This window comes from Sinocyclocheilus anshuiensis, unplaced genomic scaffold, assembly GCF_001515605.1.
Source record: "Sinocyclocheilus anshuiensis isolate Anshui unplaced genomic scaffold, SAMN03320099.WGS_v1.1 scaffold598, whole genome shotgun sequence".
Taxonomy (NCBI): Eukaryota; Metazoa; Chordata; class Actinopteri; order Cypriniformes; family Cyprinidae; genus Sinocyclocheilus; species Sinocyclocheilus anshuiensis.
This window is the reverse complement of record NW_015547660.1, coordinates 446,152-458,734: the sequence shown is the minus strand read 5'-3', so window position 1 is coordinate 458,734 and position 12,583 is coordinate 446,152. Positions and strand designations below refer to the sequence as shown.

Here is a 12,583-nt window from a genome sequence, read left to right as displayed (position 1 = left end):
GTACTCACTTCTGTGAGATACTGTATATATATATATATATATATATATATATATCTATGTATGTATGTATGTATGTATGTATATTGATCAAATGTTTTAAGATTTTTTATGTTTTTTAAAAAGTGTCTTATACTCCATTGAAAAATACAGCAAAAGCAGTAATATTGTGAGATCTTATTACAATGTAAAACAGCTGTTTTCTAGCTCAAGAAACATTTCTGATTATTATCAATGCTGAAAACAGTTGTGCTACACAATATTTTTGTGGAAACAGTGATACATTATTAAAAAAAAAGTTAAAAAGAAAGGCATATATACAAAATAGAACTCTTTTGTAACAACATACACTATCGTTCAAAAGTTTGGGGTCAGTATGTTTTTTTTTTTTTTTTTCCCTTTTTTGAAAGAAATTAATACTTTAATTCAGCAAAGAATGTGTTAAATTGATAAAAAATGATAGTAAAGACTTATATTGTCACATTATTGTCATTATTGTTTTACCTGTTAGCAGTAAAAACTGTATTCCATTCATGATTCTGTGGTGGAATGTGCCCTCGACGTGTGTTCATGTGATTGTATGCAGATGCATGTCAGTAGCACACATCAGACTCATCTCAAAACAGACTTCAGCTTCTTCAGCAAACTTCTTCAGATATCTGAGCCAGTATTGAGCCAAAGGTTGAAAATGCAGAGTGAATATCCAGCCAAAGCGTTTGGCAGGAATCTGTGTGAGATGAGGTCAAGTGAAAACAAAGACGAGGAAAAACATGACAACAATAGAGGGCTGTTTGCGGCTAATGGGTGAGCGGCTGAGCGAGATGACAGGAGGCGACGCTGATGTGTATCGACGTCTGATCTCAGAGAATGCAGCCGTATGGATCAGCGCTAACTCCCAGTCAGAGTCCATCAGAGCCCAGCTAAAACAACAGCGGCTCTCAGTCCTCTACTGCTCTCCAGTGAACAATGGAAAACTGCATCTGTCAAATTCACACAGTTCTTGATGGACAGAGGACGTCTGTTTAACAGCGCCAAAGGACACGCAACAGTGTTTTACAGGCTTTGAATAGTATCACCTGATAAAAGACTCCTACTCTGTATCTGTTTCAAGTTACTTCATGCTTCTTTGCTGCTCTCAGGTGCAATCCATGTAAAGCAGCCCAATGAAATGAATATTTTTATTCAACAGGACACATTAAATATATCAAAAGTGAAATTTATAATGTTACAAAATATTTTTATTTCAAATAAATGCTGTTCTTTTGAACTTTCAATTCCTCTGTAAATCCTGAAATATAAAATGTATCACAAAAGTATTCGGCAACTGTTTTCAACATTGATAATCATCAGAAATGTTTCTTGAGCAGCAAAGCAGCATATTAGAATGATTTCTGAAGATCATGTGACACTGAAGACTGGAGTAATGATGCTGAAAATTCAGCTGCGCATCACAGAAATAAATTACAGTTTACAATACATTAAAATAGAAAACTATAGAAGCCTGTTTCCACCACTGAATAAAAAAAGAAACTGACTTTTTTTAATCTCACAAATCTGACTTTTTTTCAATTGCGGGCTTATATCTCACAATTCTGAGAAAAGAAGTCAGAATTGCGAGATATAAATTCATAATTGAAAAAAACAATTGCAAAAAACAATTGCAAGTTTATATCTTGCAATTCTGACTTATATTATGCAATTCTGAGAAAAAATGTCAGAAATACGAGAAATGTGACAAGTCACAATTACCTTTCGAAATTTTTATTCAGTAGCGGAAACACTTCAATAGAGGACACTTACTTTAAAATTGCAAAATTATTTCACAATACCACTGTTTTTACTGTATTTCTGCTGAAATAAATGCAGCCATGGTGAGCAGAAGAGACTTCCTTCAAAAACAGCTCTTCAGAATGATACTACAGTACAACTCAGAATGTGTGTTTAAGCTTTAATAATTCACACCCAGCCAATCAAATCCCTGAAATCAGCATAATGAAGCAAAAAGCTTCTATGCACCAAATCTCACCTGTGCATGAATATTGCATGGAGTATGACGGAGCTTCATATGACAGCAGTCATGGCACGGTTGGAGTCAGCATTTATAGTAGTCACAGCAGCTGTCAGTGGATCAAACACTCAGCTCATGTTCACACAGGTCTACTCACCAACACCAGACAGATAAAGCAGCTCACACACATCAAACCAAACGCTGGAATGGTCACTATGTCCCGCTGCCAAGGCTCCTCATTAAAATACCAGAGGCTGAACTACACACTGTACACACAATACTAAACCTGCCAGTCAGTACACACACGGTCAATCACAGAAAGTGTGTGTGTGTGTTTCCTCACCTGTCTTTGCACACACAGTCTCATACACCACATGCTGTCCACTGCTGCTGCTCTGACCGAGTGGAGGCTCAGATAATGCTTTCCTGTGGACAGACACAATGATCATTAGCATCACATCATATCACACCCATCCAGATTAAAGTGATAATTCATTTCCTCATCATCTCAAGTGTTTCTGTACAAAGCCTATGGTCACCAAAATGGCTTGGTTGTCAACATTCTTCAAAACATTTGTTTTGCGCAGAAGAAAGAAAGTCCTACAAGTTTGAATTGATGGTCAGTCAAGATTTGACAGCAGAAAGACACGAGAAGCAGCAGCTGAAGCTGGACGTTTGTACAATTACACTAAAAGAGCTTTTACTGGATAAAAAACTCTAAACTATCAATCAGAAGACATGGAGCAGATTGAGTGTGACATATTTAACAGCAAAGTTTTGATAACATATCATAAATGTATGTATCTATCAAATATGATACAGCAGGTTTTATACAGTTAAGATAGCGTTTAAGGTAGCGTAAAAGTGAAAATAAAAACATGAGCCTTTGTAAATGACCCATAAAAACAACCCCCTGCAGAGTATCTACACCAATACAGCAGATTAAATGAACTAGACATTCATTTAACCATAGTACATGACATGAGACAATGATTATATCAGAAGTGCTGCACAGAATGCCATCATTCTGCTGTTTCTTTGGCTTTTGAGTCCTAAGCCGCGAGTTCAATAGCCCTAATGACCTCCATCATCACGCCGCTCCCTGACAATTAACAAGCAGAATAATGTGGCCTCTCTTGGCCACTGAGAGCCAGTGCAATTATCTGAGGCAGAAACAGGGCCCGACATGCCCGTAACTTTGCACGTTAAATCCGCTAAGCATTTTTTGGGAACAATAAATAAAGCTCAGCTGGTATTAAGCTCCAGAAGCTCGCCAGAGCCGCATTAGCGCACTAATGAGGGTGCACAGTGCTGCCTTGTAGTCCACAAAGTTGTCCTTTCATTTGGTGGCTGGAGCCCGGGCCAGCAGCACAGATAGAAATGCTCTAAATGACACGTCAGACCTCTCTGCACAGGAAAGGACACTTCAGTGTTTTATTGGCGATTGGAGTTTAGGAGCATTAGTGTTGGTTGGTCAGATATCAACAGGCTGCAGCTGTAGGTGTGGAACTTGTTAACTCAACGCTCAATAGCCTGTAAATTCACATTCTGCTTGTCTTTAAAAGCCAAATCCATATAGACCTTATAGAAAGCCTTCTTCTTCTGGTGAAACACAAAAGAAGATCTTAAGCAGCATGTCTGTGCTCCTGGAAGTGGAGATTTATACTGCCAAGCTCTACAAAAAGCACCATAAGAGTACCATAATAGTCCATATGTGACCCTGGACCACAAAACCAGTCATAAGGGTCAATTTTTCGAAATTGAGATTTATAAATCATCTGAAAGCTGAATAGATAAGCTTTCCATTGATGCATGGTTTGTTAGGAAAGGGCAATATTTGGTTTCTGAGGGTGCAAAAAAATCAAAATATTGAGAAAATCGCCTTTAAAGTTGTCCAAATGAAGTTCTTAGCCATGCATATTACTAATCAAAAATTAAGTTTTGATATATTTACGGTGTATCCCCTGCCGCAGGCTCCGAGTGTCTCTGCTGTCGCTGAAATGATGGGCTATCCTCCTGGAGTACTGTCTTTTTGCCTCTCTGATGCTGCGGGAAAGGTTGGCCCTAGCTGTCTTCAGGCCCACCTCATCTCCAGCTCTGAAGGCAGCGTTCCGCGTCTTCAGGAGTCCGTAGACCTCCCCTGTTAGCCACGGCTTCTGGTTGGCCCGGACAGTGATGGTCTTTGTGACTGTTACATCATCAATACACTTGGTGATGTAGGCAGTGACAGTCTCTGAGTACTCCTGGAGGTCTGTGGTGTTATTGTATGTGGCAGCCTGCTTAAACATATTCCAGTCAGTGGTGTTAAAACAGTCTTGAAGAGCCTCTGATGACCCTTCCGGCCACACTTGTATCTGTTTGTGAACTGGTTTGGTGACTTTAACGAGCGGTCTGTATGCAGGCATTAGCATGACAGTGATGTGGTCTGAGGCACCGAGGTGGGGGAGGGGGAGGGCCAAATATCCCCCAGCGACTTAAGACTGCTTTTGCTCCAGGGTCACATATGACTCATGCACTATACACTGAACTTGCCATTTCTTTTGAATTATTTGTAAAACTTACTAGTGAGTGAAGTAAATCCTACAGTACATCAATTCTACATCAAGTCATACTGTATGAGAAGTTTGTGTGGGGAATAGACTGACATTTAAGATGCTATTCACTAATAATATTCAGAAGACTTAAATAGTGCATATATCATATGGGCTTCTGCTGTAAAATGTTGATAATATTATAATGTTATGGTTCTATGAAAAATAGTAGATCAGACATTTTTCTTAAAAGAATGAAAAAAGCAAGATCCGCACTCATAAACAAAAGAAGAAATCATATGGCTTTAGAAAAACAAATAATGAGTAGATTTTCATTTTTGGTTGATCTTTTCCTTTAAGTCTAGTGTGAAACACACACACTCACACACACACACAAACACACACACACACACACACACACGCACGCACTCTCACACACACACACACGCGCGCGCACTCTCACACACTCACACACACACACACACACACACACACACACACACCTCCTGAACTATGCTGGCTAATCAAACAGTGCAGTCCTGTAAAAACCAAAGTAAACGGCCCTAATTCTGTTAACAATCATCTCCAGTCTGTCCCTCTTTGTTCAGCATTCATCTGTTTCATCTTTTTCTGTCATCTGCCGGCTTCAAAACTTTTTTCAGTCTACATCATATTTCTTTAACTCTTGCTTTAATTAAATATTCGAGACTAATAGCATTTTAAATATAAATGTTTTAGAAAAGTTTTTCTATTGCCAGTTTGCGAAATATCAAAGTCGTTACTCTATGAAATAAAACTGATACATTCTAAAGATTTTGTGCATAGGGAAAAGGCATGTCATTCCTTTAGGCTAAACAGCAGAAACATTTTTATGAATTATTTTATTTCATTTTTATGCATCACAAATTCCAGACTTCACATTGGCATTTTAGCAACAAGAAGTGCAAAACAGGGAATAAGGTGAACAAAAAACGTTCCCCATCACTGAAGCAGCCAATGAGTTCAATTCTCACTCTCAAAAAACTCCTGTTATAATTAGAGAAGCTGTACACACTGCACAATGATCCTCTTACACTGCATCTGAACTTTGTTGTTTATGATAAATTAATTTCCAGTGGATTTCTTCTTCTCCGCTGACTAATCTAAAAACCTCTGGCCATTGCATTCATGTGCTCCTGGTTATAATGATCAACGCTGCAAAAACCAATGCGTAAAAATAAATCTGATGCAACCTGAGCTGATCTAAATGAAATGCCACTGTTCTAAATTCCCTATGTATGTTTATAGGGGAAGGACTTTTATTATGAATGTGCGCCGCTAGTTGACGTGAGTTTACGCTATTCCGATTTACTTTCACTTTCACTAGCCGCTTGATTTGCCATTTCTTCAGGTGTTAATGTGCGTGATTGAATAAAGAACGCATTTAACACTTTGTGGCCTTAAGTTGTACAATATCCAATCCAGTTGGAGCAATGTTGTGCCATCTGCTGTGAACAGTTAAATACTTCAGATAAAGAGTTGAACAGTGCCCTGTCTCCTGTCGCACTTCTTACCCGAGTCCCGTGGTGGATTAGCATCAACACCCCTACCGATCTATTAGTCCCGTTCATTTTGGTCCTTCGAGCCGGATGTTATATTCACTGCGGTGATATGGAGCAACAGAGCCAGCTTCATTCCCCTGATACAACGCACGCTGTTCGTACACAGTCGAGAGCACGCCAGCTTTCCACACGTCTGCAAGCTTATGATGTAGCCTTGCCGAAGTCTCTCATACCAGACCATGTGCCTCAATACAGTTCGTACCACCGACCAAGGATGGATTCTTCAGCAGCGCAGTTGAACCTCAGTGGACAGGCCAAGCCAGTCTCGACTGTGGAGCAGCTGCCCATGGGTGATCTATCGCTGGTGCAGTATGGAGAAGGTTCCGCTATGAGTCATCAGTTGGATGTTGACAGTCATCCTAGCTCTTCAGTAGCAAGCTAGGTTGATCGCCCAAGCATGCCGTCATCATCCTGCACCCTATATGGCAGCAATGATAGCGTTGCAACGACAGTATGGCCAGCCTCATCAACTGGCACAAAGCGAGATCGCAGCCCTGCTGAATTCACCTGATATCAGAGTTGGGGATGCAAAGGCCTTTCAGAGTTTTGCACTCAATGTTGACTTGCTAGTTGGTATGCTGATGTCACTCGAGGGTCCACAGGGGCGAGAGCTCTCTTGTACGGGGCATGTCGACAGACTACTCAGTAAATTGCCCAAACACTACCGAGACAGCTTTATAGAGCACTTACAGTTGCGAGGCCGATTGCACACTGACAGCCTCAACCCATATAACCTGCATGACCTTGCTGACTGGTTGAAGGTGAAGGCGGAAGCGCAACGTTTATCGTTCAAGATGGTGCAGCGCTACCAGACCGAGAGAGTACAGGTCACATGTAAGGATCGGCAATCTGTTCCTAAGCCCCAGACTCGATCCACTGCAGTCTATCATGGCAGTGATCAGCCTAGCACAGCTAGCACAGGGCAGTCTGTCCGTACCGCTGCTGCTCATGCTCAGTCATCAGCCATGAGACTGTGTCTGTTCTGTCTGTTCTGTAAGAGTCAGGAGCATTACCTGTCGCAGTGTAGCAAAATTACTGAGTGCTCACCTGATCAGATTCTAAAGTGGATAAAGGATGGAAAAAGATGCTGGAAATGTGGACGCACAAGTCATAAATGGGAGGAATGTACGTTGAGGAAGCCCTGCAGGGACTGTGGTAATATACATCTCGGAGTCCTGCATTCCATTGCCCAGGATGGTCCTAACAGTGTGCTGCTGACAACATCTCACGAGCGAGCATATCTTACTTCTCCTAGTTTGACGGGTCGTGTGTACCTGAAAGTAGTTCCAGTGCTTCTGTGGAGAGGCAAGAGGTCGGTTTCGACCTACGCTATTCTGGACGATGGGGCTCAGCGGAGTATCATCCTTCCTGCAGCAGTCCAGCAGCTAGGCATTGAGGGAAGGGAAGAGATTATGGCCCTTCGCACCATCCGACATGACATCACAGAATTGAAGGGGCAGTCAATTGACCTGCTGCTTTCCTCGCAGTCAAGGCCAGAGGAGAAGCACAGCCTTAAGGGGGTCTTCACCGTGCCTCTCCTCACGCTAACCGAGCAAACCTACCCCGTTAAGAGGCTCCAGCAATGTTATCACCATCTCAGAGGGATCCCCATTCCATCTTTCGATAGGGTCCAACCCCTAATTTTAATCGGGTCCGATTATCTGTCTCTGATTACCCCAAAGGAGCCCATCAGATTGGGACCAGTGGGCGGACCAGTCACTGTACGCACGCAGCTCGGTTGGGTCCTCCAGGGACTTCAGATAAAGAGTTGAACAGTGCCCTGTCTCCTGTCGCACTTCTTACCCGAGTCCCATGGTGGATTAGCATCAACACCCCTACCGATCTATTAGTCCCGTTCAGCCACAATCAACGCTTTTCATACATTTTCACATTTAACTTTAATCACGACAGTCGTAGTCGATTTAGTTTGACTGTGCAGGGGCCATCCATCATAGAAACCAGGATTATTATAGTTAACTAATAAAAAAAAAGAAAAAGAAATAAATGGATTTGCTCTGCTTCTTCACAGGTCTCTTATCCTCCGTTTCTCTTCCACTCTTTTGTCAGTTCAGTGTTTCCATGCACCCTGTGAATTTTTGCTTTTCGGCTTCTGTTTTTCCCACACTCTCCCATGTCACACAGGCCAACCACAAGAATGCAGCGCGGCAGAGAGAGAGTGAGGGGCTCAGGAATTCCACACGGAGAGGGTAAACACGGCACGGGCCGCGAGCAAACACTGCTTTAACTCTGCATAACCCTCCTCTGTCTCTAGCCGTCTCTGACAGCTCTCTAATGGCTCTCTCTTAATTCTGCCGTTCAGGAATTACCTCCGTTTCCTGGCTCTCCCTCGTCATCATTTACTCAAGACAGCTCTCTCTCTCTGTTTATCCTGAGAAGAGTGATGAAATCTTCCTGATCCTCACACAGTCCTGCTCAACTGTATCTCACGACCATCCTCTCTGGACACAGAGCGATCTTTCCGTAGGAAAGACCTTTAAATAAGTTACAAAGATGAAGAAGTTGTCCTCACCGTCAGTGTCCGAGTGCTCTTTTCCATATGGCAAAAGTAAAAGGGAAAGTTTGAGTCACCATCCACTTTAGTTGCAGTGTTTGAATGGTGCTCATTTTTTGATTGTTCATGCTTTTATATCCTATATGTGACCCTGGACCACAAAACCAGTCATAAGGGTCCATTTCAATAATTTTGACCCATACAATGTATTGTTGGCTATTGCTACAAATATACTCCAGCGACTTAAGACTGCTTTTGTGCTCCAGGGTCACATATATTATCATGTTTGTGTTAACCTATGCTACACTGAATCAAACTTTAGTTTATTTGATTTGAAATGTGTGTCTGACCACCATGAGCTCAGACAAAATCAGTTTTACGCTCTCATTGTGTGGAAAAGCAGCTCACACACTCTGCCTAGCATCTTCTTTTGTGTTTCTTGGAAAGAAATTAATACCAAATGACTGATTTTCTGGGTACAAAATGTTGATTTTTGGGTGAACTAGACCTTTAAATGTTTACACTCACAAACAAACGCTTCTTCGTAGCACGGCTCATTAAGTTAAACAGATCAGTGATTGTATTTTGAACTTTCTATTTTACTGGAAATATTGATGATTTTTAAAAATTATTATTATTTGTTGTTTAGGTTCCCTGAAAATCATGTATTTTAATGATATTGTCATGTCTCATGACTCCTAAGCATGAAAGAGTTTGAACTGAGATGTTAAAATTTTGCTAAGTTTGATTCATTTCCGTGAATCAGATTCATTTAAAATGAAAGATTCAAAACTCTGACTCGATTCATTTGTGCCATAAATGTTTACACAGCACATAAAATTCTAGTTAAAATCTACGTCAGTAAATGTCGGTCATTATTTGTAGTTCTTTTGGTGATTATTAATTAAAAGATTAAACATTCTTCTTTGTATTCATTTAATAAAAACTAAATTTTTACAATTTTTTCTTCCCTTATATGTATTTACAGTGGCCCCAAAACACTTAAAAATGTCTGAATTGCTTTAGATACAAAATATCAGCCAAGTGGCATTCTGTTAATGCATGAACTTTGTAGCGCACTTGCCGTCCAATAATTGCAATGAGCTTTGTGCTCTGTTACTTAATAAACAGAGTATCAGCTTTACAATTCTGCCGAATTCATAACGAAATTCAAACAACAAATACCGTTTTGGCACTCATAAATGTAGCATGAGCGATCGCTTTAGCGCCTCAGTTCATGCGACACGTGAACCCATCATATCTGTCCCTTTACTACTACAGTACATGAACATGAATTAACATCAAAAGGTATTTTATAAGAGGGCATACAGTACAACTTACTGATATAAATCTCATTCGTTGTTTCAAACTGTGGAAAACGTGAGCTTGTAAACAAGCTAAATCGTAACACATTTACCTCAATCTTGTAAACAATGCCACGTAACACATTTACCTCAGAATAACCATTCGGTGTCCATAAGCTCATTAGTCAGCTATAGAAAAAATAACTATAAAGAGGAGAATTTTGCTAAAATTATGCGCTATATTGCATATTCATATTTTTACTTAACCTGTTGTCTACATAAGCAAGAACGCAAGTAGCTAACGATAAAATTCAACTCCTCCTATAAAATTGCATGTTACTAATGAAGAAAAACAGACTGGATGTGTGCAAGACATTTAGGATTCATTGAGGAGGAGCCCAAACTACACTCAATGGCCAAGTGAAGCTGACAGAGCTATGGTCAGTGATATTGGCACAGATTCTGTGTAATAAACAATTCTTTGTGACTGTATATAGTTCTCAAATTGGAAAAGACGTTTAGTTCCCACTTTAAGTGAACCTTAGTTCTCAGGACATCTACAAGATGGATTAAAATGCTGATAAAGACAAGAAAAGATGAGACAAACACATGACAGTGGTATGACTGAAATGTTCAAGTGTCAAAAAAATAAATAAAACGCGTTTATTCTGTAGTACCTAAAAAAATAATTTGGCTCTTAACACTGCAACATTAACATTCTTAATGTGTTCTTCTACACAACCAACACTAATGCAAACCTCAGCTGAGGACTGAACACATCAATAGCGTCACTCTGGAAACAAATACTACATTTTTGCTTTTGTTGATTTCTGAACTCTAAACATTCCTGGATATTTTTTATTTTTTCTTGAAATTCAAAACCGCAGTGGACGAGCGGCGCACTAACTAGATTTTGGATATCAGCGTCCGGTCAAACATTTCTGTGTTACTATGCGAGAGATTCAGACGGACAGCAAACTGCTCAGAATGAACCCGGAAGTACTGACAATAATGAAAGTGTTTGTGAAGGTAGCCAAATAAATATTAAACCAAAAAATATGCCTAGTAATATTGAACTGTGTATTGATTAACTTTTTTTACTTTTTAACTACACTACCTTTCAAAAGTTTGGGATCAGTTCATTTTTAAATTTTTTTTTAAAGAAATTAATACTTTTACTTAGGTAAGGATGCATTAAAATGATCAAAAGTGACAGTAAAGACATTTATAATGTTACAAAAGATTCCTATTTTAAATAAATACTACTCTTTTGAACTTTCTATTCATCTGTGAATCCTGACAAATGAAATGAATAATGATTTCCACAAAAATATTGTGCAGCACAACTGTTTTCAACATTGATAATAATCAGAAATGTTTATTGAGCAGCAAATCAGCATATTAGAATGATTTCTGAAGATCATGTGACACTGAAGACTGGAGTAATGACGCTGAAAATACAGCTGCGCATCACAGAAATAAATTACAGTTTAACAGATATTCACATAGAAGACAGCTATTTTAAATTATAATAATATTTCACAATTTTTACTGTATTTTTGATCAAATAAATGCAGCCTTGATTAGCAGGAGAGACTTCCTTCAAAAATCATTAAAAATCCTTTGACCCCAAACTTTTGACCAGTAGTATAATCAATTGCACAATTTCAGTGAATCAAACCTGATAATAAAATAAAGGAAGTACATTTTAATTACATCTTTTTAGGTACTATCAAGGCTAGCATGCCAATACTAATAGCAATGTTTTTTTATATACAGTGCCTTGCGAATGTATTCATACCCCTTCATTCTTTTCACATTTTGTTGTTGCTGCCTTATGTTAAACTGCTTTAAATTAGTTTTTTCCCACAACAATCTACACTCCATACACCATACTGACAAAGCAAAAAAACAGGTTTTTAACATCTTTGCAAATTTATTAAAAATAAAAAACTAAAATTATTCCATTGCATAAGTATTCATACCCTTATCTGGGACAGTTGAAATTTAGCTCAAGAGCATTCATATTGCTTGTAGATGTTACTACACTTCAGGTGAAGTTAACCTGTGGCAAATTCAATTGAATGGGTATGATTTGGAAAGGCGCACACATCTTAATAAAAGGTCTAACAGCTGATAATGCATATCAGAGCAAAAATCAAGCACTGAGGTCAAAAGAACTGCCTGTAGAGCTCAGAAACAGGTTTGCATCAAGCCACACATCTGGGTTCAGAAAAAAATTCTGCTTCATTGAAGGATCACAGAAGCATGTAGTCTCTGTTACCCTTAACGGAAGAAGTCTGAAACAACCAGGACTCTTCCTAGAGCTGGCCTCCTGGCCAAACTGAGCAACTGATGGAGAAGGGCTTTGGTTAGTGTTGTGACCAAGAACCTGATGGTCACTCTAGTTGAGCTCCATGATCATATGTGGAGATGGGAGAAATCTACAGAAGGACAAACATCACTGCAACACTCCACCGATCTGGGCTTTATGTCAGTGTGGCCAAACTCAATCCTCTCCTCAGTGAAGACACATGAAAACACACTTGGAATTTGCAAAAAAAGCACCAAAAGGACCCTCAGACTCTCTGAGAAACAAGATTCTCTGGTCTGATGAACCTCAATTCTAA

At 39.6% G+C, this 12,583-nt stretch overlaps 1 protein-coding gene across 2 annotated transcripts in view; it reads right to left on the bottom strand.

Moving 5' to 3' along the window:
- The window catches only part of ttll5 (tubulin tyrosine ligase-like family, member 5), a 131,937-nt gene that overhangs the window by 5,905 nt on the left and 113,449 nt on the right, over window positions 1–12,583 (bottom strand). For both annotated transcript variants that reach the window (XM_016504488.1, XM_016504490.1), the window contains one exon: window positions 2,349–2,431. In XM_016504488.1, the coding sequence (XP_016359974.1) occupies window positions 2,349–2,431 (83 nt within the window). The remainder of the gene's footprint in view (window positions 1–2,348; window positions 2,432–12,583) is intronic.